This window comes from Balaenoptera musculus, chromosome 1 (genome assembly GCF_009873245.2).
Source record: "Balaenoptera musculus isolate JJ_BM4_2016_0621 chromosome 1, mBalMus1.pri.v3, whole genome shotgun sequence".
NCBI classification, from domain to species: domain Eukaryota; kingdom Metazoa; phylum Chordata; class Mammalia; order Artiodactyla; family Balaenopteridae; genus Balaenoptera; species Balaenoptera musculus.
In genome coordinates this window covers 76,088,924-76,115,163 of record NC_045785.1, presented here as the reverse complement: position 1 = coordinate 76,115,163, position 26,240 = coordinate 76,088,924, and the positions used below count along the sequence as shown (strand labels likewise).

The window sequence follows — 26,240 nt, the reverse complement described above, 5'->3', positions numbered from 1 at the left end:
AAGATCATATATTTTGTACTCAGTTGACATTTTTCAAGTACCTTTGGTGTTTGGGTATGATGATGAAGGAGGTAGAGAGAAATGAGATTCACTATCTTCTTTCCATGTTTATCACTACTTACCATTTACTAATATAGTACATTACTTCTTGCTTAGATTCCTTTAATAGCCTCCCAAATCATCTCTCCATTTCAGTTTCCTTTGCTCAAGTTGGAAAGATGAATACTCCACAAATTACAGCTCAAACCATGTGACAGCTTGCTCAAGTATCTTCAGTCTCCATTGCCTACCAATGTAAGTATACACTAATCTTGGTTGGAGTCATATTGTAGACTGTTTCCCCGTTTTTACTTTACGATATGCCCCTGTGTACATCCAGAGCCGGATCAGGATATGTGAGCACACAAACTAACAATTATAAAAGTACTTATCTATGTTTATAAACAAATATAGTATGTTTTGTGTGGTTTATGTACATGGTATCATACTGTACCTATAATTCGGTAGTTTTCCTTACTCAATATTATATATATGAAATCTGTTTAATATTGATTAGAGGTAGGTAGACATGACCTATTTCTTTCGGCCGTTGTATAGACCCATCTTACGAATACACCACATTTTGTTTGTCCAGTCCGCTACTGGGGGATAGTTAGATTGCTTCCAGTTTTCACTCTTAAAAATCATGCTGTAGTGAACATCTTCATGTATCCTAGAACACAAATATTAAGAGTTTCTTTAAGAGGTCTACATATAAGTGTCTGCATACTTTTTATTTTACTAACTACCACCAGTTGCCTTCAGCAGAAAGTCCCTGTTTCCTCCCATTTTCACGAAAGCTTGATAGATATTATTAGGCGGAAATAGTATCTTCTGGGTTTTTTTTTTTTTTTTAAATCTGCATTTCTTTGGCTGACTTCGAGATTGAGACTCTTTTCCTAAGGTGATTGGCCTTTTAATTTTCCTTCCCTGTGCATTGACAATTCGTGTCCTTTGCCCATTTTGTTGTTGTTGTTGAATTGTTGACATTTTTTTCTTTTTTCCCCCTCTTTTTTTTATTGAATCTAAAAATATCTGCTTCTTATTTGTCATAAACCTTTCTTTTTTTTAAAATTTTATTTATTTATTTATTTATGGCTGTGTTGGGTCTTCGTTTCTATGCGAGGGCTTTCTCTAGTTGCGGCAAGTGGGGGCCACTCTTCATCGCGGTGCGCGGGCCTCTCACTATCGTGGCCTCTCTTGTTGCGGAGCACAGGCTCCAGACGAGCAGGCTCAGTAATTGTGGCACACAGGCCTAGCCGCTCCGCGGCATGTGGGATCTTCCCAGACCAGGGCTCGAACTCGTGTCCCCTGCATTGGCAGGCAGATTCTCAACCACTGCGCCACCAGGGAAGCCCCTGTCATAAACCTTTAGTGTCTTTAAATTGTTTTTTTTTTAACTATCTTAAATTTATATGTAATTAAAATTCAAAGAATTGAGTATTTTAATACATGAATATGATGTATTTCTTCATTTTTCCAGCTCTTTAATTACTATTATGAATTTATTTGCTTATAAATAGTAATATAATTGAATTTCATACATTGAATTCTTATATTCCTAGAGTTTTGGTTGCATCTCAGGATTTTCTATGAAAGTGATTATGATTTTCAAATAATGACAATTTTGTCACTTTAAAATACTCATACTTATTCATTATCGTGTCTTTTTGCGTTGGTTAGGGCCTCCAGTATAATACTGACTAGGAGCAATGCTAGCAGGTATCTTGGTGCACTCCTGACTTTAATCTGCATGCTTCTAATATTTCCTATAAATTATGATGCTTGGTATAGAATTGTCTAGATACTTGCTAAAGTTTCTTTTAAATCCCAGTTTTCCAAATTTTTGTTTCTTAAAAATCATGAATAAGTAGTTGAATGTATCAAATGCCTTTTCTGCATTTATTGAGATACTTCTGTTTTTCTCCTTTAATCTGTTAATATGGTAAATTGCACTGATAGTTTTTATTTTTTGTCATTATTATCAGTTTTGCTTTTTTATTATTCCAGTTTTTTTATTATTATTAGTTCATTTCATTTGGAACTCAGATATATAATTTAATTAATAATTTTCCTCAGTTGATGATACTCTATCATCATTTGACCATGTCTCCTCTGCTGTATCATTTTACTTATTTTTATTTTCATTATCCACAGCTCTGTTCCATTTCTTCTACCCACACTTTTACTTTAGTGCGTTTGTTATATATCCTGATATAATAAAGTGTTATTTGTGTGTGTGTGTCTATGCATTAATTTATACAAATGTTATTGGTTTATAGCTATTGCTTTGTTTCAACTTTTTTTCACTCAACACTGTATGTTTAACTCTATTTTGTTGCTAGATATGCATCTGCTGTATTGTTTTTAAGTATAGTATATTAGTAATATATAGTATAATATTTCAGATTATGTACGCTTTGCATTTACTTATCTATTCCCCCAGAGATGGGCACCTAAAGTAACTATCAACTTTCAACTTTCTGCAACTATAAAATAACACTGTGATAAATATCTTCATGTAAGTTGCTTTTTGATTTGTGCCCTGGTTTCTTTGATGCTTATACCCAGGTATGTGATTGTTGGAACATGAGATAATTTGTACATTGATTTTATTAAATTCCACCAGATTATTTTCCATAATACTGCCTCAGTTACACTCCTGCCAGTAGAGTAGAAGAAATCTTACTTCTCTACTTTCTTACCTACAATTGCTGTTATCTGATTTTTTTTTTTTTTTTTTTTTTGGCTGCGTTGGGTCTTCATTGCTGCGCTCAGACTTTCTCTAGTTGCAGTGAGCGGGGTCTACTCTTCGTTGTGGTGTGCGTGCTTCTAATTGTGGTGGCTTCTCTTGTTGCGGAGCACAGGTTCTAGGCGCACGGGCTTCAGTAATTGTGGCACATGGGCTCAGTAGTTGTGGCTTGCAGGCTCTAGAGTGTAGGCTCAGTAGTTGTGGCGCATGGGCTTAGTTGCTCCGCGGCATGTGGTATCTTCCCGTACCAGGGATCAAACGCATGTCCCCTGCATTGGCAGGCGGGTTCTTAACCACTGTGCCACCAGGAAGTCCCTGATTTTTAATTTTTATTAATTTGATGAATGTTAAGGTATATATCAATGTTGAAATTGGCATTTCTCTGATTCTACTGTGTTTCTCTGATTTCTATACTTACTTGCCACTGAGCTTCCTTTTATTTTTATTTTTTTTAAGTTTTATTTATTTATTTTTGATGTGGACCATTTTTTAAAGTCTTTATTGAATTTGTTACAATATTGCTTCTATTTTATGTTTTGGTTTTTTGGTCATGAGGCATATGGGATCTTAGCTCCCCGACCAGGGATTGAACCCACACCCCCTTCACTGGAAAGTGAAGTCTTAACGACTGGATTGCCATGGAAGTCCCTGGGCTTCCTTTTAAATGATTTACCTACTTATATCCTTTGCCTGTTTTTCTATTGAGGTTTCCTGTCTTTTTCTTATTCATTTGCAACTGTTTCTTATACATGCCGTATATTAATTCCTTAGCAGGTTTTAAACACTGAAAATATTTTCTTTGGTCTGTCAACTGTCAGTTTTGCCTATGACGTCCTTGTGAGCAGAAGTTCTCAATTTTGATGTATATAAATCCATTTTTAAAAAATGTTTTGTTTTTAGGTCTTGCTTAAGAAGTCCTTTCAACCCTAAAATCACTCAGATATTTCCGTTTATTTTCTTCTATTAGCTTTTAAAATTTGCCTTTTACACTTGAGACTTTATTCCAGATGGCATTCCCCTGTGTGTATGGCATAAATCAGGGAATATTACTTTATTCTTCTGGATATATTGAGCTAGTTTTCCTAACACTATCTGGAAAGTAATCTATTTTTTTTCTGTTGATTCATGGTGCTGCCTTTATCAGACATCAGTTTCTGTTTCTGAACTTTCTATTCTGTTACATTGTGTATTTGTTTCTGTGTAATTGCATACTACATTTATTACTATAGCTTTGTAGATTGTATTAATATCTGGGAAAGAAGTTCTTCCATTTTACTTATCTTTTTCAAAATTAGATGAGTTTTTCATGAACCTTTATTTCATGTAATTTCAATGATGTGATTGTTAAATCTTCTAGAATTTTTATTGAAATCTGAATTAGTTATCTATTGCCGTATAACTAATTACTCCATAACTTAGTGGCTAAAACAACAATAAATATTATCGCTCTGCTCTGTGGATCAGGAATTCAAAATATCTTAATTGAATGGTTTCTGTCTTGAGGTCTCTCATGAGATTGCAACCAAGATGTCAACTGGGGCCACAGTCATCTAAAGGCTTGACTTGGGCTGGGAGATTCCTCTCCAAGTAGGTTCACTGACATGGCTACCAAGTTGATGTTGACAGTTGGCAGCATCAGTTCCTTGTCACATGAATCTTGTGACAGAGCTTCTTGAATATCCTTACAACATGGAGGCTGATGTATGCTAGAGCAAGTGATCCAGGAGATAGCAAGGTAGAAGCTGCAACGTTATTTATAACCTAGTCTCAAAAGTCATACTCCAACGTTCCTGTAATATCCTATTGATCGCACAAGACAGCTCTCCTCAGTATGAGAGGGGACTACACCAAGAAGCAAGAATCACTGGGGGCCATCTTGGAGGCTGAGTACCTCAGTTCACCCTCTGGCTGCCAATAATTAATGTCGCTCTCACATGCAAAATAGACTCATCCTTCTCACAAGACTCCCCTAAATCTCATCCCACTACAGAATCAGCTTAAAGTCCAGAATCTCATCTAAATAAGGTCCAGAGGTGATGAGGCTTCTTGGGTATAGTTCCTTAAGTACAGTTCTTTGAGTACAGTTTCTTTTGATCTGAAAACTTGTGGACTTAAGAGAGGGAGCCAAACAATGCCATGTATATCAGGAGGCAAGAATCATTGGGGGCCAGTCTTAAAGGATGGCTACCACAAAATTTCATTTAACATCTCTTATAAGACAGGTCTTTTGGAGTCAAATTCCTTCAATCTTTGTTTAAGAAAGTATTTCTCCTTCACTTTTTTCTTTTTTTTTAGATTAAAACCCTTTTCAGTTAGGTTTTTACAATATAAAATAGATTTAATATTGAAATGACACAAATTTGGAATCATTATTAACTTTATTTGCCACTCTTTATAGACATTCGTCCACTTCCACATGAAAACTAGGGAGCATCTACTTCCACTTAACATTCTATAGAACGATGTTGTACTGCAAACCAGAGTAACTTACTTACAAAAGGGGAAAAATTACTGAAATCATGCCCCAAGATGTCCCCCAAATGTTTTTGTGTGTATAATTACAAGCGTCTATAACTCCACAAAGCTAGTTCCTTCTTAGATCAATGTAGTATCTTTAATATCCACACCTGACCATTCGGATCACCAAACTTTCAGAAGAGGTTAAAAAACAGCTATAGTTTGTCAATCAGATGGAAGTCCAAATCTAAGTAAGTGACTATATAAGCACATACATAGTTTAGAGTTGCTTGAAGTTAAAAACCTTCACTTTACTCGTTTCAGATTAAGATGTTTATGTTCATAGTATATAATAGTCCAATTATAACTTTCACCTGTCCTGTGTAAGGAAGTAAGTTAAGCATTTCAAAGTCAGTGCATTTTCCCAACATAAATAACACAAACTGTTATTTCAGTGCATGTTTCCAAATATTAAATGGAATGAAATTCATTATATTAAATGGTTATATCAATCATAGTATTTGAGCATATTATGAAACCTATATCACACAAATCAACTCACATCAATACTATAATTAATTCACTCTAAAAGAACATCATCACAGGCACACAAAAGAGAGAACACAATCTGCTTTTTTATAAATTCATACTATCTACTTTACACTAAAAGATTTATTATAACGAGACAGCTGATTTCCAAACCCCTTTTCTAAGTTGGCATAAGGAAAGTTCAATCCATTCGAATCTTCTGGTTTGTCATCCTATAAATGATGCTATCATATCCAGGATCCATGTTCCAAATATTGTAAGAGGTGATAATCACAGCCAAGGCCAAGGTGATCATTATCCAAAGTATCATGTTGAAAACCACTGGATATTCAAAATTATACTTATATGCGAGGTTATAGGTACTTGATGGGTCCGTCGCTTGTTTTGCCTCAAGGATAGTCCTAGTCTTCCTCGCAAGGGATGTGTCGAACGATCTGACAGTCACTAACTCTACCACTGCATTCCCACTGTAGAGACTGTACATGTCATCTGCAAACTTTTGTAGAGCACCAACAAGGATCTTAGAAGCATCTCTAAATTGTTCAGAGTCTTCCCCGTAACGTTTCCCAATTTCATCCAAACCTGCCAGCTCCAGTGAGTATAAATCAGGAGAATGATCCTTGGCTAGATGCTTATGTCGAGACAACAAACTTGCAATATCATGTAGCACTTGCAGTTCAGAAAGAAAAAGCAGATCAACTTCATTGTTCCTACTCAGAGAATTGAGGGGAAGTAAACTGAGAACAGAGTTTTCTTGAAACAGTCGATTGCGGAGCTGTCTTAGCGTTACTGAGAGATCTTCAAAAACCGAGTTTGCCTTCCCCACCATGTACACTCTTTCCTCACTGGGAGCCAACTGTAAAACTACAGGAGTTTCTTCAGAAAATAAGGAGTGAATGGAATTTGCAACGCTGTCAAGACTAAAAGGAACTGCATTTTCCAAAGGGTACGAAATGACACTGCCTGGGGGTAGAGCAAGCTTGTCCACTCCCTTCACCGTCACCATAACGGTAGCCCGAGGACGGTGGAATAGGTTACCCACTGCAAGTCCCGGCCAAGAAAGGTCTTCTTTCACAGAGAAGCCCATGGACAATGCAGCCACGTCTGGGATTCGCTCTCCTGGTATGGGCCAATTTCCATCCCGGAAAACAACAGACCCTGGTGATCTTAATATACTAAACTCGTCCCCTAAGACACCCACCACCAAGAAGGACAAGAGCACGACGAGCACAGCCATGGTTCCGCGGCGGCCGCAGCAGTGCAGGACGACACGGAGCGGGCCGGCGGGACGCGCTCGACCACCGCAGCACGAGGGGGTGACGAGCTCGGGCTTGCCCCGACTCCCTGAGCCCGCCTCGTCCTCGCCTCCTCTGGGACGGATGCCGCCTTCTCCACCAACCGCCAGCTACGCCGCGGCCTGGGGAAGAGACGAAGCCTGGGAGACGTCAGCATCATGGGCGGAGCCTAACGTGATGGATGGAAGGCCCTGCCAATGGCAGGCAGCGATCGAAGAGCCGGGCAGTTCCTCCCCCGGCCCGTGACGACCGGTCACGGGGTGGAGGGTAGGGCGGGTGGTCGGGGGCTGGGGGGATGACGGAACCTGTCGAGCGGTCTAGAGAGCCCACAGGGTGGGGCTGCCTCCCGGGTGCGGACCCTTTCGCCAGTCTCGAGCGACGGTCTCCAACCAGGGTGTCTGTCTGTCCCGGTCGCGTGGCCCCGCCCCGCTACGGGTGCAGCTGTGGAAGCTGCAAGGCTGGTTTGGGTTTCGCTATAACAATTACACAGATCCACTTTTTTTTCTGAATGAAAGATTCTTTAAAATCTATAGTGCGTTACAATTTTCAAGTGTCACATACATGATTTCATATAATCCCATAATAAACTTTTTTTAACCCTCTACCACTATATTGCCCCATACCCTTTCCTTCTCCCCACTAGTAACCACTAGTTTGTTCTCTATATCTGTGAGTTTGCTTCTTTTGTGTTTTATTCACTAGTTTGTTATATTTTTAAGATTCCATATGTAAGTGATATCATACAGTATTTGTCTTTCTCTGTCTGACTTATTGCACATAGCATAATGTCCTACAAGTCCATCCATTTTGCTGCAAATGGCAAAATTTCATTCTTTTTTATGGCTGAGTAGTATTCCATTGTATGTTTATCTACCACATCTTCTTTATCCATCATCTGTTGATGGACACTTAGGTTGCTTCTGTACATTGGCAATTGTAAATAACACTGCTATGAACATTGAGGTGCACGTATCTTTTTGAATTAGTGTTGTTGGTTTTTTTGGATATATACCCAGGAGTGGAATTGCTGTGTCATATGGTAGTTCTATTTTTAGTTTTTTGAGAAACCTTTGTACTGTTTTCCACAGTGCCTGCACCAATTACATTCCCACAACAGTGTATGAGGGTTCCCTTTTCTCCACAACCTTGTCAACATTTGTTATTTGTGTTCTTTTTGATCATAGCCATTCTGATGTGTGTGGGGTGATATTTCATTGTCATTTTGATTTGTATTTCCCTGATGATTAGCGATGTTGAGCATCTTTCCATGTGCCTGTTGGCCATCTGCATTTTCTCTTTGGAAAAATGTCTATTCAGTTCTTCTGGCCATTTTTTAATTGAGTTTGTTTTTTTGATGTTGAGTTGTATGAGCTGTTTATATATGTTGCATGTTAACCCCTTATCAGTCATATCATTTGCAAATATCTTCTCCCATTCAGTAGGTTGTTTTTTTGTTTGTCGATGGTTTCCTTTGCTGTACAAAAGCTTTTGAGTTTAATTAGGTCCCATTTGCCTATTTTTGCTTTTGTTTCCTTTGCTTTAGGAGACGGATCCAAAAAAACACTGCTTCAATTTGTGTCTAAGAGTGTTCTACATATGTTTTCCTCTAGAAGATTTATAGTATCCAGGCTTACATTTAGGTCTTTAATCCATTTTGAGTTTATTTTTGGATAGCTACTTGTAAAAGATTAAAATTAGAATATTCTCTAATACCATATACAAAAATAATCTCCTTTGCTTTTGAAGAATAATTTGGCTGGATAGAGAATTCTAGGTTGGTGGTTTCTCTTTCAACACTTTAAATGTATCACTCCACCCACTTCTTGCTTGCAGGGTTTCTGAAGAGAATTCTTATCCTGTTCCTTTGTAGGTAAGGTGTTTTTTATTTCCAGCTTCTTTCAAGACTTTTTGTCTTTTTTTCCTGCAATTTGAATATGATATGCCTACTTATAGATTTTTTTTTGAAAGTTATTATACTTGGTGTTCTCTGAGTTTCCTTAATATGTGGTTGATATTTGTCATTAATTTTGGAAAATTCTCAGCCATTATTTATAGTTTCTTTTCCTTTCTCTTTCTCCTTCTCCTGCTACTCCCATTGAATGTGTGTTGCACTTTTTGTAATTGTCACATAGTTCTTGGATATTCTATTCCATTTTTTCTCTTCTTTTTTCTCTTTGCTTTTCAGTTTGGGAAGTTTCTATTGACATATCTTCAAACTTACTAATTCTTTTATTGGCCATGTCCAGTCTACTGATGAGTCCATCAAAGACATTCTTCATTTCTGTTACAGTGTTTTTGATTTTTAGCATTTAATTTTGAGTCTTTATTAATGCTTACATGTCTCTGCTTATATTACTTACCTGTTCTTGCATGTTTTCCACTTTTTATATTAGAGCCCTAGGATATTAATCATAGTTATTTTAAATTCTGTTTTTAAAATTTTTATTGGATTATAGTTGATTTACAATGTTGTGTTAGTTTCAGGTGTACAGTGAAGTAAATCAGTTATATATATATATAAAATCTCCACTCTTTTTTCGATTCTTTTCCCATATAGGTCATTACAGAGTATTGAGTAGAGTTTCCTGTTCTACAGAGTAGGTCCTTATTAGTTATCCATTTTATATATAGTAGTTTGTATATGTCAATCCCAATCTCCTAATTTATCCTTCTCCCCTTTTCCAGTTATTTTAAATTCTTGATCTGATGATTCCAAAACTTCTGCTATATCTAAGTCTGGTACCAATGCTTTTGGTCTTTTCATACTATTTTTTTGCCTTTATCATGCCTTGTAATTTTTGGTTGAAAGCCACACACTGTGTATTGGGTGAAAGGAACTGAGGTAAATAGGCCTTTCATCTGAGGTTTTACACTATCTGGCTATTAGTTAGGGTATGCTTACTGCTGTAGCTTTAGGTGTCAGAGACAAAAATTTCCTCTAGTGTCTATTTTTGTCTCCTTGGATGTTTTCGTCTTCCCTAGAGACTCCTTCTTAAATTGGATCTGAGGCTTCCATTTCTTCTATCTGTAATCCTCTGTTATTATACTGCAGCCTTATTCATGTGATGATAAGGTGTGAGGGAAGGGGAAGCATCTTATAGTCCTATAATTAGGTCTCATATTTTTAGTGTGCTTGTCCCCTGAGCTGTGACCTTCACACATTTTATAGATTTTATTTTTCCTTTGATAAGACAGGAACAACTAAATGGCTCTGGAGTTGGGTATTTCTCTTCCTCCATGTGGAAGGCTAGTGAGGGTTGGATTTGGGTATTTTCCTCTCCCCACATGAGAGTCTAGGGGAGATTGGAATTGAGTATTTCTCTTCCTCAAAGTTGGTTGGGCTCTTGTAAAACCCAAGCTGTATGGTTAGGTAATATTGTTTCCCTTGAGGACAGCCTTTTGTTAAGGAGAACAGAATGCTCTGGGCATATTTCAAAATGATTACTTTTCCATCTCCCCTGCTAAAAATCTGAAAGAATTTTTCACCAATTCTCACTTCTGAGAACCTGGTGGGGCTCCTGGAGCAAAAGCTCAGGAAAGTGTGGAGGTCCCTCTAAGGCCCCCTGGAGTTTTTAACTCTTAAGTTTAGCTGCACTGAGCCTCTTGCAGTTCATCATTTATAGTTTGTGTTCTATTGGTACTGGCTTCAGTGGCAAGGTTCAGCTCCTGGGCTTCTGTTCTTGGTAAGCTGTGATTCTCTATATTAATGGGGCAGCAGATAGTGATGTGGCCTTAATTCTTTGATGGATCTAAGAAGAATTGTTGATTTTCAGTTATTCAGCTTTTTTTTCTTGGGAGGATGGTAGTGATGACATCTAGCTCTTTATGTGTCAGACTGGTGCTATTGATTTTTATAAATTGATCTTGTGTCTGGTAACTTTACAGAACTCTCTTATTAGTTTTAATTATTTGTTAATTCTGTTGGATTTTATATGTCACCTGAAAGTAATTACAGTTTTGTATCTTTCTTCCCAAGTATTGTATATTCTATTTTTTTTTTTTACTGCATAGGAATCTTACTTTCCTCAGTGACTGTTAAAGCTTTGTAAATCATTTCTCAGTACAGTGGCCAAGTAGATAGAATAAATTATTCCTTGACCCTTTGAGACTTTCATAATCAACAGTAATTTTTTATGATTTATAGACTCTTAAGTGATTTGTTTTCCTCAGAATTTAGAATTCTTCCTCTTTTGTGTCTAATTTCTCATCCCTACTTGAAGATTTAATGCCCTGTTTTAAAATTCTTTTAAAGATTAAGATTGGACATTAAGGTTCATAGTATCAGGTTAATAAAGTTTTCAAAGGTTTCATTTTTAATGAATAATGGTGGTTGAATTATAATATAATTTTATATGTGTATTGAAATGATAATATAGTTTTCCTTTTTAATCTATTAATGTGGTAAATTACATTGATTTTCTAATATTAAACCATCTTTGGATTCCTAGGATAAATTCAACTTGGTCATAATATGTTATTATTTTTTATATATTCTTCTGGATTTGATTTGCTAATGTCTTATAATTTTTTTCCAACTTTTCCAGATGTATTGTATAACTTACTCCTTTCAGACATTCAAAGATTTTTTGAAATATTTCTGCCTGTAAACAAAGGATTTTCCTCTAATATAACTGTTACTCTGTCTCTTTCTCGCTCAGAAAAAATCACACTATTGCTATATTCATAGCTTAATTTACATTTTATTAGGTAGTTTATAAGTTCTATTAACATGATACAGTTAATTTCCTGAAATGCTATGTGTTGTTTCAGGTCACTATTATTAAGTGGTTAGTTTTCATTATATCAAATCCTTATATAATACCATGTGCACATGATATCTTGTGGATACTTTTTGATGTAATTGGTCAAATTTGAATTTCTTTGATGGTATGAAAATGTTCATTAGTTTGTTTTCATGAATATTTATTGAATATCTACTATGTGTCAAGTACTATTGTAGTTGCTGAGGATATAGCACTCAAAAAAAGATCCCTGCCTTGATGGAGCATCTTGGTGATATTCTTAGGACCTAATAATAATGGTCTCAGAATATAAATGGGACTTTAGTGATGTTCCACAGTTCATACAAAAAAAAAATTATTCTTGTTCTCTAATAGTCATTTCATGCCTAGGGTCAAAGCTTTGATAGACCACTTTGATTTTTTTTAACATCTTTATTGGAGTATAATTGCTTTCCAATGTTGTGTTAGTTTCTGCTGTATAACAAACTGCATCAGCTATATACATACGTATATCCCCATATCCCCTCCCTCTTGCGTCTCCCTCCCACCCTCTTTATCCCACCCCTCTAGGTCGCAAAGCAACGAGCTGATCTCCCTGTGCTATGCAGCTGCTTCCCATTAGCTATCTATTTTACACTTGTTATGTCAATGTTACCCTCTCACTTTGTCCCAGCTTACCCTTCCCCCTCCCCATGTGATAGACCACTTTTAATCAATGATAAAAAACAAATTTGACCTCCTTACTGCTTTGGACCATATTTCATTGAAAAATTATCTTTATACTCTTTTTGATTATAGTTTATATTAACATGAATTATTCATTCATAATAAAAATGAAACCTAAATAATTCTACCATAAAATTTTTTCTATTGTGGATTCATAAATATTTTTCAAATGGCTTGGATAAATTTTGATTTGGTTAATATACAATACCAAATGAATTTGTAGCACACTTTGAAAATATTTCTTAAAAAGCCAACAGGTAGGGAGTTCCCTAGTGGCCTAGTGGTTAGGATTCAGCTCTCTCACTGGCATGGCCAGGGTTCAATCCCTGTTTGGGGAAATAATATCCCGCAAGCCGCAAGGTGCGGCCAAAAAAAAAAAAAAAATGCCATCAAGTAAAATCTGCATTTTATTTTATGTTGGGTTAATAAATGGAATTTTTAAAAGATAGGAAATGGTATATTCATTTTGCTTACATTGAGACTAATTAGAACTATTAAACTCAAGTACTTAGGAAATTTGCTACTTTTGTACATTCACTTGTATATTTCAAAGAGCTTTATAATAGACTATGAATATAGCAAATTAAATTCTAAATAAATGTTTACCAAATATGTATAACATTGAACTTCAGTTCTGATACAATTCCTAGTTTAAAATACAGATAAAATCATAACTAATACAAAAATTGCCAAGCTGATTGCAGAAATTTTGGTACCCAGAGCAGGGACGCTGTCTTCCGGCAGAGGAATAAACTTGGCTGCTTGTGCAACATTAGAAACCTCTGAGGTGATATTGGCTTCATTGATGGCTTGGACTGCAATATAGAATTTGGTGACATTTTCTATTTTAAAAGGTTCTGACTTAAATTCAAAATTTTCTATTGAGCTGGCCTCCTTAGGTATTAGACTAGAAGTATTCACTAAAGCAGCATTGTCAAAATCTTCTCGGAGATCCAGGAAACTCTTACTTATTCTTATAATGTAGCTGTTGGCTGGAAAACAAACAGATATTTCATGTATGTTAGAATCACTAGGATGCCTTATTGCAACCACATTGCCTTGCATGTAGGGGCCTATCAGAAATGCACACCAGGTTTTTTGTCTGGTTATTCCATCTTTATTTTAAGAAAAAATATGGGAACAGTTTTTTATCTAGTTATCTAATCACAAAGAATTTAATTCAAAATTGTATAGTACTAAAAATGGAATCTAGATTTCTTTTTAGAAATAGAAATATGAAGAACTGAGTCCACTTTTGATTTAGAACAAGGAACACAATAATGTTTGAGCATAGTAAAGATATTTAGTACTCTATGCCTGTATTATTTCTCATTAAGCTGAGAGAGAGAGTAATGGGACGGGTGAGGAAGAGAGCAGATAAGTAGAGTGGGAGCCAGGGATAAGGATAAAGAGCAAAGGGAGGCAGAGAGGCTGGAATGTGTACCAATTAAACATGTTTAGGAGCTAGGCAGACTTTGATTAGCACCTTAGTTCTACTATTTTCTAGCTGTAACAAAGAAAAATTTATTTACCCCTTCTTACCTTTAGTTTTCTTATCTGTAAAATAGAGAATCGGTCATTCAATTCATTCAACAAATATCTACGGAATGCTAGTGATGAGAATTATATATGATAATGCATGAAAAGTATTTAGCACAATGTCTGGGAGTTAATAAGTGTTTGAAATATTAGCTATTATTACTGTTACTTTATCAAGAAAGGAAAGAAAGATGCTGATAAATGTTTCATTTCAAAATGCTTTTAGAAATCTACAAGGGCCATCGATATAGAAATATATTCTCACATTATGAAATGCCATGAACAATAAAACATCAGATGTCTTCTTTGAAATGAATACTTTATTTTTTTTTCATGAAATGTTGAAGATGTTTTAAGCATGTGGTGAATAACTTCAATTTAGTGTTTTGTTTTTTTTTTAAATTCAGGCCCTGTGCCTTAAAATTCTAGTCTTTCAATAAATAGGCCTTATCCATCTGACCTACTCCACTACTCTTTACATCCTCTCTGCATTCCATTGAGGTGGATCTATCTATCTATCCATCCATCCTTTACTTTAATTCAAATATTTCATTGTGAAATTTTGCTTTCTTGACTTTGATCATATTATTTAGTTCCTTTTTTCCCTGTCATGACTCCCTGGAATGTGCCTCCCTCTCCCTATCTATACAATTTGTACTCATTCTTCAAGGCCCAACAGGAGGTCCAGTTTCTTCACGAAGTCCTGGTCATGTATTTCATCCCCTTATGACTATCTTCCATGAACTCTCATTGCATGGAAAGGAGTTTTCCAGTTTTATAGAGGTTCAGTTTATCTTTTCAATTTGAACATATTATTCTTGACAGCAAAAGTATGTTTTTGTATGAACTAGAGTACTCCTTTTGTATGAACTAGAGTATCTGATACTGTGTTGGGCATGTATTTGACCTCCTTAATTACTTCTAGGCCTCAACAGACACATGAAAAGATGCTCAACATCACCAATCATCAGGGAAATGCAAATCAAAACTACCTTGCACCTGTCAGAATGTATTTTATCAAAAAGACAACAAATAAAAAGTGTTGGTGAGAATGTGGAGAAAAGGGAATCCTCTTGCACTGTTAGTGGGAATGTTGGTTGGTGCAGCCACTATGGAAAACGGTATGGAGGTTACTAAAAGAATTAAAAATAGAACTACCATACGATCCAGCAATTCTACTTCTGGGTATTTTTCTGAAGAAAACAAAAACCCTAATTCAAAAAGATATATGCACTTCTATGTTCATTGCAGCATTATTTTCAATAGCCAAGATATGGACCACCTAAGCGTCCATTGACAGATGAATGGATAAAGAAGATGTGGTATATATATATACAATGGAATATTACTCGGCCATAAAAAAGAATGAAGTCTTGCCTTTTGTGACAACATGGATGGACCCAGATGGTATTATGCTAAGTGAATTATGTCAGACAGAAAAGGACAAATACCACATGATTTCACTTATATGTGGAATCTAAAAAGCAAAACAAATGAACAAACATAACAAAACAGAAATAGACTCATAGATACAGAGAACAAATAAGTATTTGCCAAAGGGGAGGGGAGTGGGGGGAATGAGTGAAATAGGTGAGGGAGATTAAGAGGTACAAACTTTTACCAAATAAATGAGTCATGGGGATGAAATGTACAGCATGGGGAATATAGTCAGTAATACTATAGTAATTTAGTATGGTGACAGATGGTAACTAGACTTAAAGTGGTGATCATTTTGTATTGTATAGATATATCAAATCACTATGTTATGCACTTGGAACTAACATAGTGTTGTAGGTCAATTACACCTTAATAAAAATATTACTTGTTGACCAACAATAGAGTTATTCAGTTGATGCCCAAAATGACAAAATTAGAAGATCATAAAATATTAGAATTACATCTACTTGTTTTAGTAATTCTAGGTCATATAGTCTGATTTGCATATTTGACAGGTATGGAAATTGGGTCCCAGAAAATTTGTTTTTAATTCGAAATTATATAGATATTTATTTTTTGAGATACTTCTACTACCTCGTTTTGCAATGCCTAAGGGTAAAATTTGATAGCAACTACAGTACCTTCCTACTTGTCACAAGGAAAGAGGACGATCAGATCCCACCTATTTGAGGCATTTGAGGTTAAACACAGTGAAGTTTTTTTTGATTTTTGTTTTCTCTCCCAATGTACATATGAAATACTTTCTTCCTTCTTTTAGTTCCTATAATCAGCGTAAGGGATGTTTATTATGAAGCCAATCATGAACTGAAGTCTTGGTCTTAACTGAATTCAACTCAGAATTAAACATTTGGTCAGATAATGTCATTTATGTCTTTTTCAGTGGAAAAGCATATTTTTAATTTCACTGTATTTTTAAGGGTTTAAGGGTCATGATGTATTTCAGAGCTGTCATGATAAGAATCTCAATATTGAAGTACAAAGAGCATTTCATGGGTATTTTATGTTTCCTTTGGCTTTAGAATGATTTTTTTCCATTGTGTAATAATGACAAAAAGAAATATAGATACACGGGAAATGAAAGATTAAAAAGCATCATTTCTTTTGAGAGCATATAGTAAGGGGTTTATTATAACCCAGGAGAAAGAGCATTGAAAGTGGCTTTTCAGCACTGACAACCTCTGAGATATGTGTCTATTGATATGCATATTGCTTTCATTTTACCACCTTAAAGGGAAAATAGCAAGATTGGCTTTACCCCATAAGAATCTACTAGTCTAGGGCTTCCCTGGTGGTACAGTGCTTAAGAATCCGCCTGCCAATGCAGGGGACATGGGTTCGAGCCCGGGTCCAGGAAGATCCCACATGCCGTGGAGCAACTAAGCCTGTGAGCCACAACTACTGAGCGTGCGCTCTAGAGCCCCGAGCCACAACTACTGAGCCCACGTGATGCAACTACTGAAGCCCGCGTGCCTAGAGCCTGTGCTCCACAACAAGAGAAGCCACTGCAATGAGAAGCCCGCGCACCACAATGACGAGTAGCCCCCACTCGCCACAACTAGAGAAATGCTCGTGCACAGCAATGAAGACCCAATGCAGCCAAAAATAAATTAAAAAAAAAAAAAAAGAATCTACTAGTCTAGCACAATACTGGAATATGGTAGGCATTCAATAAATACTAATTTAATTTGTTAAATTTAAAGCAAAGCTGAAAGTGATTTAAGCTTCCTGGAATGATGGCAATGTATTCTAAGGAACTTGGAATGAATGAGATATTTTGGCCTTGAACTCTAATTCAAACTCCATAGCCAAATCTCTGCACGTGATCCTCTCTCTCTCTGGGACATCTTCACTTAACTTGGCTAACTTCTCTCATTCTTCAAGACATAGGTCAGGGATAGTCTGCACTGAAAAGCCTTTTAAGATATACCTTGTGATCTTAACCCTCAAGCAGAAGTGGCCATCCAATGGCATATCTCATCATATTCTGTAAAACTGTCTGTTTATTTGCAGGAAGTATCTTTTGCTTATATTAAAAAAAAAAAGATTTGTGCACTCAACTAAGTGCAAGTTATATATTTTTTAAAATGTTTTAATTTAATTTAATTTATTTTTTATACAGCAGGTTCTTAGTAGTTATCTATTTTATACATATTAGTGTATACATGTCAATCCCAATCTCCCAATTCATCCTACCACCCCCCCCCCCCCCCCCCCCCCCCCCCGCCACTTTCCCCCCTTGGTGTCCATACGTTTGTTCTCTACATCTGTGTCTCAATTTCTGCCCTGCAAACCGGTTCATCTGTACCATTTTTCTAGGTTCCACATATATGTGTTAATACACGATATTTGTTTTTCTCTTTCTGACTTACTTCACACTGTATGACAGTCTCTAGATCTATCCACGTCTCTACAAATGACCCAATTTCATTCCTTTTTATGGCTGAGTAATACTCCATTGTATATATGTACCACATCTTCTTTATCCATTCGTCTGTCGATGGGCATTCAGGTGGCTTCCATGACCTGGCTATTGTAAATAGTGCTGCAATGAACATTGGGGTGCATGTGTCTTTTTGAATTATGGTTTTCTCTGGGTATATGCCCAGTAGTGGGATTGCTGGGTCATATGGTAATTCTATTTTTAGTTTTTTAAGGAACCTCCATACTGTTCTCCATAGTGGCTGTATCAATTTACATTCCCACCAACAGTGCAAGAGGGTTCCCTTTTCTCCACACCCTCTCCAGCATTTGTTGTTTGTAGATATTCTCATGATGCCCATTCTAACTGGTGTGAGGTGATACCTTGTAGTTTTGATTTGCATTTCTCTAATAATTATTGATGTTGAGCAGCTTTTCATGTGCTTCTTGGCCATCTGTATGTCTTCTTTGGAGAAATGTCTATTTAGGTCTTCTGCCCATTTTTGGATTGGGTTGTTTGTATTTTTAATATTGAGCTGCATGAACTGTTTATATATTTTGGAGATTAATCCTTTGTCTGTGGATTCATTTGCAAATATTTTCTCCCATTCTGAGGGTTGTCTTTTCGTCTTGATTGTGGTTTGCTTTGCAAAAGCATTTAAGTTTCATTAGGTCCCATTTGTTTATTTTTGTTTTTATTTCCATTACTCTAGGAGGTGGATCAAAAAAGATCTTGCTGTGATTTATGTCAAAGAGTGTTCTTCCTATGTTTTCCTCTAAGAGTTTTATAGTGTCCACTCTTACATTTAGGTCTCTAATGCATTTTCAGTTTATTTTTGTGTATGGTGTTAGGGAGCGTTCTAATTTCATTCTTCTACATGTAGCTGTCCACTTTTCCCAGCACCACTTATTGAAGAGACTGTCTTTTCTCCATGGTATATCCTTGCCTCCTTTGTCACAGATTAGTTGACCATAGGTGCGTGGGTTTATCTCTGGGCTTTCTATCCTGTTCCATTGATCAATATTTCTGTTTTCGTGCCAGTACCATATTGTCTTGATTACTGTAGCTTTGTAGTATAGTCTGAAGTCAGGGAGTCTGATTCCTCCAGCTCTGCTTTTTTCCCTCAAGACTGCTTTGGCTATTCAGGGTCTTTTATGTCTCCATACAAATTTTAAGATTTTTTTGTTCCAGTTCTGTAAAAATGCCATTGGTAATTTGCTGGGATTGCATTGAATCTGTAGATTGCTTTGGGTAGTATAGTCATTTTCACAATATTGATTCTTCCAATCCAAGAACATGGTATGTCTCTCCATCTGTTGGTATCATCTTTCATTTCTTTCATCAGTGTCTTATAGTTTTCTGCATACAGGTCTTTTGTCTCCCTAGGTAGGTTTATTCCTAGGTATTTTATTCTTTTTGTTGCAACGGTAAATGTGAGTATTTCCTTAATTTCTCTTTCAGATTTTTCATCATTAGTGTATAGGAATGCCAGAGATTTCTGTGTGTTAATTTTGTATCCTGCAACTTTACCAAATTCATTGATTAGCTCTAGTAGTTTCTGGTGGCATCTTTAGGATTCTCTATGTATAGTATCATGTCATCTGCAAACAGTGACAGTTTTACTTCTTCTTTTCCAATTTGTATTCCTTTTATTTCTTTTTCTTCTCTGATTGCCATGGCTAGGACTTCCAAAATTATGTTGAATAATAGTGGTGAGAGTGGACATCCTTGTCTCGTTCCTGATCTTAGAGGAAATGCTTTCAGTTTTTCACCATTGAGAATGATGTTTGCTGTGGGTTTGTCATATGTGGCCTTTATTATGTTGAGTTAGGTTCCCTCTATGCCCACTTTCTGGAGAGTTTTTATCATAAATGGTGTTGAATTTTGTCAGAAGCTTTTTCTGCATCTATTGAGATGATCATATGGTTTTTATTCTTCAATTTGTTAATATGGTGTATCACATTGATTGATTTGCATATATTGAAGAATCCTTGCATCGATGGGATAAATCCCACTTGATCATGGTGTATGATCCTTTTAATGTGTTGTTGGATTCTGTTTGCTAGTATTTTGTTGAGGATTTTTGCATCTATATTCATCAGTGATATTGGTCTGTAATTTTCTTTTTGTAGTATCTTTGTCTGGTTTTGGTATCAGGGTGATGGTGGCCTCATAGAATGAGTTTGGGAGTGTTCCTTCCCCTGCAATTTTTGGGAAGAGTTTGAGAAGGATGAGTGTTAGCTCTTCTCTAAATATTTGATAGAATTCACCTGTGAAGCCATCTGGTCCTGGACTTTTGTTTGTTGGAAGATTTTTTATCATAGTTTCAATTTCATTACTTGTGATTGGTCTGTTCAGATTTTCTATTTCTTCCTGGTTTCAGTCTTGGAAGGCTATACCTTTGTAAGAATTTGTCCGTTTCTTCCAGGTTGTCCATTTTATTGGCATAGAGTTGCTTGTAGTAGTCTCTTAGGATGCTTTGTATTTCTGCGGTGTCTGTTTTAACTTCTCCTTTTTCATTTCTAATTTTATTGATTTGAGTCCTCTCCCTCTTTTTCTTGATGAGTCTGGCTAATGGTTTATCAATTTTGTTTATCTTCTCAAAGAACCAGCTTTTACTTTTATTGATCTTTGCTATAATTTTCTTTGTTTCTATTTCATTTATTTCTGCTCTGATCTTTATGATTTCTTTCCTTCTGCTAACTTTGGGTTTTGTTTTTGCTTCTTTCTCTAGTTCCTTTAGGTGTAAGGTTAGTTTGTTTATTTGAGATTTCTCTTGTTTCTTGAGGTAGGCTTGTATAGCTATAAACTTCCCTCTTAGAACTGCTTTTGCTGCATCCCATAGGTTTTGGATCACCGTGTTTTCATTGTCATTTGTCTCCAGGTATTTTTTGATTTCCTCTTTGGTTTTTTCAGTGATCTCTTGGTTATTTAGTAATGTATTGTTTAGCCTCCATGTGTTTGTGTTTTTTACGTTTTTTTCCCTGTAATTGATTTCTAATCTCATAGCGTTGTGGTCAGATAAGATGCTTGATATGATTTCAATTTTCTTACATTTACTGAGGCTTGATTTGTGACCCAAGATGTGATCTATCCTGGAGAATGTTCCGTGCGCACTTGAGAAGAAAGTGTAATCTGTTGTTTTTGGATGGAATGTCCTATAAATGTCAATTAAATCTATCTGGTCTGTTGTGTCATTTAAAGCTTCTGTTTCCTTATTTATTTTCACTTTAGATGATCTGTCCATTGGTGTAAGTGAGGTGTTAAAGTCCCCCACTATTATTGTGTTATTGTCGATTTCCTCTTTTATAGCTGTTAGCAGTTGCCTTATGTATTGAGGTGCTCCTATGTTGGGTGCATATATATTTATAATTGTTATATCTTCTTCTTGGATTGATTCCTTGATCATTATGTAGTGTCCTTCCTTGTCACTTGTAACATTCTTTATTTTAAAGTTTATTTTATCTGATATGAATATTGCTACTCCAGCTTTCTTTTGATTTCCATTTGCATGGAATATCTTTTTCCATCCCCTCACTTTTAGTCTGTATGTGTCCCTAGGTCTAAAGTGGGGTCTCTTGTAGACAGCATATATATGGGTCTTGTTTTTGTATCCATTCAGCAAGCCTGTGTCTTTTGGTTGGAGAATTTAAGCCATTTACTTTTAAGGTAATAATCGATATGTATGTTCCTATGACCATTTTCTTAACTGTTTTGGGTTTGTTTTTGTAGGTCCTTTTCTTCTCTTGTGTTTCCCACTTAGAGAAGTTCCTTTAGCATTTGTTGTACAGTTGGTTTGGTGGTGCTGAATTCTTTTAGCTTTTGCTTGTCTGTAAAGCTTTTGGTTTCTCCATTGAATCTGAATGAGATCCTTGCCGGGTAGAGTAATCTTGGTTGTAGGTTCTTCCCTTTCATCACTTTAAGTATATCATGCCACTCCCTTCTGGCTTGTAGAGTTTCTGCTGAGAAAACAGCTGTTAACCTTATGGGAGTTCCCTTGTATGTTATTTGTCATTTTTCCTTTGCTGCTTTCAGTAATTTTTCTTTGTCTTTAATTTTTGTCAGTTTGATTACTATGTGTCTCGGCGTGTTTCTCCTTGGGTTTATCCTGCCTGGGACTCTCTGCGCTTCCTGGACTTGGGTGGCTATTTCCTTTCCCACGTTAGGGAAGTTTTCGACTATAATCTCTTCAAATATTTTCTCGGGTCCTTTCACTGTCTCTTCTCCTCTGGGACCCCTATAATGCGAATGTTGTTGCGTTTCATGTTGTCCCAGAGATCTCTTAGGCTGTCTTCATTTCTTTCCATTCTTTTTTCTTTATTCTGTTCTGCAGCAGTGAATTCCACCATTCTGTCTTCCAGGTCACTTATCCGTTCTTCTGCCTCAGTTATTCTGCTATTGATTCCTTCCAGTGTAGTTTTCATTTCAGGTATTGTATTGTTCATCTCTGTTTGTTTGTTCTTTAATTCTTCTAGGTCTTTGTTAAACATTTCTTGCATCTTCTCGATCTTTGCCTCCACTCTTTTCCTGAGGTCCTGGATCATCTTCACTATCATTATTCTGAATTGTTTTTTGGAAGGTTGCCTATCTCCACTTCATTTAGTTGTTTTTCTGGGCTTTTATCTTGTTCCTTCATCTGGTACGTAGCCCTCTGCCTTTTCATCTTGTCTATCTTTCTGTGAATGTGGTTTTTGTTCCACAGGCTGCAGGACTGTAGTTCTTCTTGCTTTTGCTGTCTGCCCTCTGAGTGCACAAATCTTATAAAAAAAAAAAAAAACCTAATAGTATTTGAAAATTCAACAAATGGTCAATGAATGAAGGAAATTGTGCAAGTACGGAAATACTTAGAAAATGTTTTCCCTCTTAGGGAGAAAGGAACGCAACAGAAAGCTCTTAAGTCAGTCTTCTCAAAGTAATTTCTAAGATGGTTCATACTGTGAGAGGCAGTTTGGCACAACAGAATCTGACGAGAGTGAGTTAGTCTTCTAATTTATTTAATGTGAAGTACTTTGGGTCAGTTCATTATCTCTTGGAGCTTAAGTTTTCACATATGAAAATAGGTGGCCCATAGTAGACAATCTATACATGTTATTTATAAATAGGACATTAGAAAATTTTTAGCAAATGAAAACCAGTGGGATTTCTTTTAGTATATAATATTTTAAAATGTTATGTCAAACTTACCTTTTCCTTTATCTAGGACATTGCCAGGGGCTGTTCATGAAAGTTGAATGTGATCTTCTTTAAACTTAGCCTCAACGTCTGTAATTTTGGCAGGTGGGAACACGTGAGGGTGATTACCAGGAGGAGGAGCTCCTGATACAGTAAACGGCCCTCTAGAGGTTAGTCTGCTAAAGTCTGTTTCAGCTTTTGCCACGTCATCTTTGACTCCAGGTCTGGGCGGGTTCCGTATAATTTTACCTACCAAAAAAGCAATTTTGTAACTTGTCATATTGTGATACCTATTGTTTATTTCATAATCTCATTTGTAGCTGTAGAGGGTTAATATTGATTGATAGCAGCCATTGAAAAAGTAACAGCTTTTAATGAAAAAAAGCTTGTTTTATCAGTGTCATTTAAAAATTGATGAGGGGCTTCCCTGGTGGCGCAGTGGTTAGGAGTCTGCCTGCTAATGCAGGGAACGCGGGTGCAAGCCCTGGTCTGGGAGGATCCCACATGCCGTGGAGCAGCTAGGCCCGTGAGCCACAACTACTGAGCCTGCGCGTCTGGAGCCTGTGCTCCGCAACAAGAGAAGCCGCAACAGTGAGAGGCCTGCGTACCACGATGAAGAGTGGCCCCCACTTGCCACAACTAGAGAAAGCCCTTGCACAGAAATGGAGACCCAACACAGCCAAAAATAAATAAATAAATTAATTAATTAAAAAAAAAAATTGATGAGGAGAGACTTCCCTGGTGGTCCAGTGGGTAAGAATCTGCCTCCAATGTAGGGGACATGGGTGCGATCCCTGGTCTGGGAACTAATATTCCACATGCTGTGGGGCAACTAAGTCTGCACACTCAAGAGCCTGCATGCCACAACTAGAGAGCCCGCTCACTGCTGCTACTGAGCCCACAGGCTCTAACTAGAGAGGAGCTCGTGCCCCAAAACGAAGAGCCTGCACCGCAACAAAGAGCCCGTGTGCCACAACAAAAGATCCCACATGCTGCAAATGAATATCCTGAAACTAAGACCCAATGCAGCCAAATAAATAAATAAATATTAAAAAATAAATAAATAAAATTAATGAGGAGACATTGTGCAATCTTAGTACTATCTTTTAACCTATCTGTCTTTACTTCTTGACTGTAAATTCTTTGAGGACAAGGATGGTGCCTTATATATCTTTGTAGCTCCAGTATCTAGCAAAATGCTTGCCACCTAGGAGGTGCTCAGTAATTTTTTTTTTCAATGTAAATGAACCGAAGGAGACGTAAACAAAACATATTGCAAGCATAGTCCTATGCTAGGTCTGTTAACATAAATATGGTTTTGAAACATAAAGGTGATTATATAACTATATAACTAGGTTTTCCATAGTACATTATAATTTAAATGCTTGCCACATATAATTTACCTAAATAAATGACACATTTCTATTTTAATGCCAGTTACCATTTTCAACATAGCCTGGTATGTACAGAGCTTTGTTCTGTTGTTGTCTTAAACTTAGCCTAGCCATGTTGTTTCTTGCCTGGGCATGTCCTTTTAAACTGTATCTACCACTTCCATGATAATCTGTAAAATATCTTGAGTAGATGCCATCATTCTTGACAATATCAGCACCTTGATATTGAAATGTAATATTAGACATACAACAAAGTAAAAATGACAATATCAACTGTTCATGAGCACTAATGATGGAAGCTATTTTGGGAGATAGTATAGCACAATTTTTTAAGCACATGAACCCTAGAATCAGACTACTTGGGTTCAAAACCTGGCTTAGCCACTTGCCAACCTTTGACTTTGGAAAAGTCTAATTCATGGTAAGCATTCAATTAATATTAGCTACTATTATTTCATAAGAGAATCCTAACAAAATAAGGAAAATATAACTAAACTGGAGAAAGCATATGCAAAACACTGACACTAATGAAAATAGAGAAAAACTGTACTCTTGTTACATGGGAAAGACAAAATTGTTCATAAAATTTAAAGAAGATAAATGTGCTCATGCTTATGCCTAGACAAGATAACTAATTGAAAAGTTAAAAAGTTTTAAAAACATTAAAATTAAATTCACTTAAAATATGTTTCATTAGCATATATAGGAAATTTTGACTTCTAAGTCATGTGATTATAGTAGGATTTTAAGTTCAATGGAAATTGACACAGATTCTTATTACCTGCACCATTGTCCCATAGCTCTAATGTTACTTGATGTCCATCTTCGGTTTCTATAACGGCTGTTACATTGATTCCCAGTACAGGCAAAAACCCTTGACTGACTTGTGCATAAACAATCAGTAGGTTAGGGTAATGGGCTGTATTTTGTCTTGTGACCTGTTGCAATTACTAGGAGTGTAGTAGGATTTCTTGCTCGAGTAGTCACTGTCAGCGTTTGCATTTGAAGGCTGGCATGATTATTTAGAAGGCTGTAAGTCCAAGTACCTGTCTGAAAATTTTAAAAATAGCTATTTGAGAGCTTTTGTAATATCTTCCTACTCCTGTGTATGATGTTATCTTCATTTTTTCCTCAAAATTGGTTGATAAAGCATGGAGAAAATAAAAAAATATTCTTACCTCTGCAATACCTGGTATTCAAAGATGAGCAGATCGAATATTTAGCTTATCTTCTTTGAAATCTGAGGTTTTATATTTCTTTCCTTGTGGATCTTGGAGAAGAATTTCTGGCTTTTGTATTGTCCATGTGACAACAAAGAAAGTGGCATTTCCAATTGTACTGTCCACAGGCACTGTACCATTTATCCATTTCCTTCCTGTAATTTTCAAGGCTTTGCTTTCCAACTGTTACATAAATAAAAACAACAAACATGTGAAACTGATTTGTTATTACAGTTAGTAACATTTCAAAGTTTAGTCAGTTCAGAGTAATTCTAAATATACTTTTAAGATTTCAATTAAAATAACTACGAATGATTTTGAAGAATTTTGCCAATAAAAAGCATTTATACTGATAAAAAATAGAAAAATCAAAAGAAAAAGTGACTATAAGTGTCACAAAAAGCAAATTCAATAAGGATATTACACCTGAAATGTTTTCAGGCAGAATAGTTATTTATTAGAGAAAGAAGTTACTATT

At 36.2% G+C, this 26,240-nt stretch overlaps 1 protein-coding gene and 1 pseudogene across 1 annotated transcript; both read right to left on the bottom strand.

The window, feature by feature from the left end:
* Positions 1-5,150: 5,150 nt before the first annotated feature.
* Positions 5,151-7,246, bottom strand: LOC118898556 (renin receptor-like). Its single transcript, XM_036859102.1, has one exon. The coding sequence runs from the start codon at positions 7,032-7,034 to the stop codon at positions 5,979-5,981; it is 1,056 nt and encodes a 351-aa protein (XP_036714997.1). The 5' UTR covers positions 7,035-7,246; the 3' UTR covers positions 5,151-5,978.
* Positions 7,247-13,211: 5,965 nt separating this feature from the next.
* The window catches only part of LOC118898439, a 28,416-nt pseudogene continuing 15,387 nt past the window's right edge, over positions 13,212-26,240 (bottom strand).

Bases quoted from the DNA above. Each gene is read 5' to 3' on its own strand.
- LOC118898556 (XM_036859102.1), bottom strand. From the start codon at position 7,034: ATGGCTGTGCTCGTCGTGCTCTTGTCCTTCTTGGTGGTGGGTGTCTTA.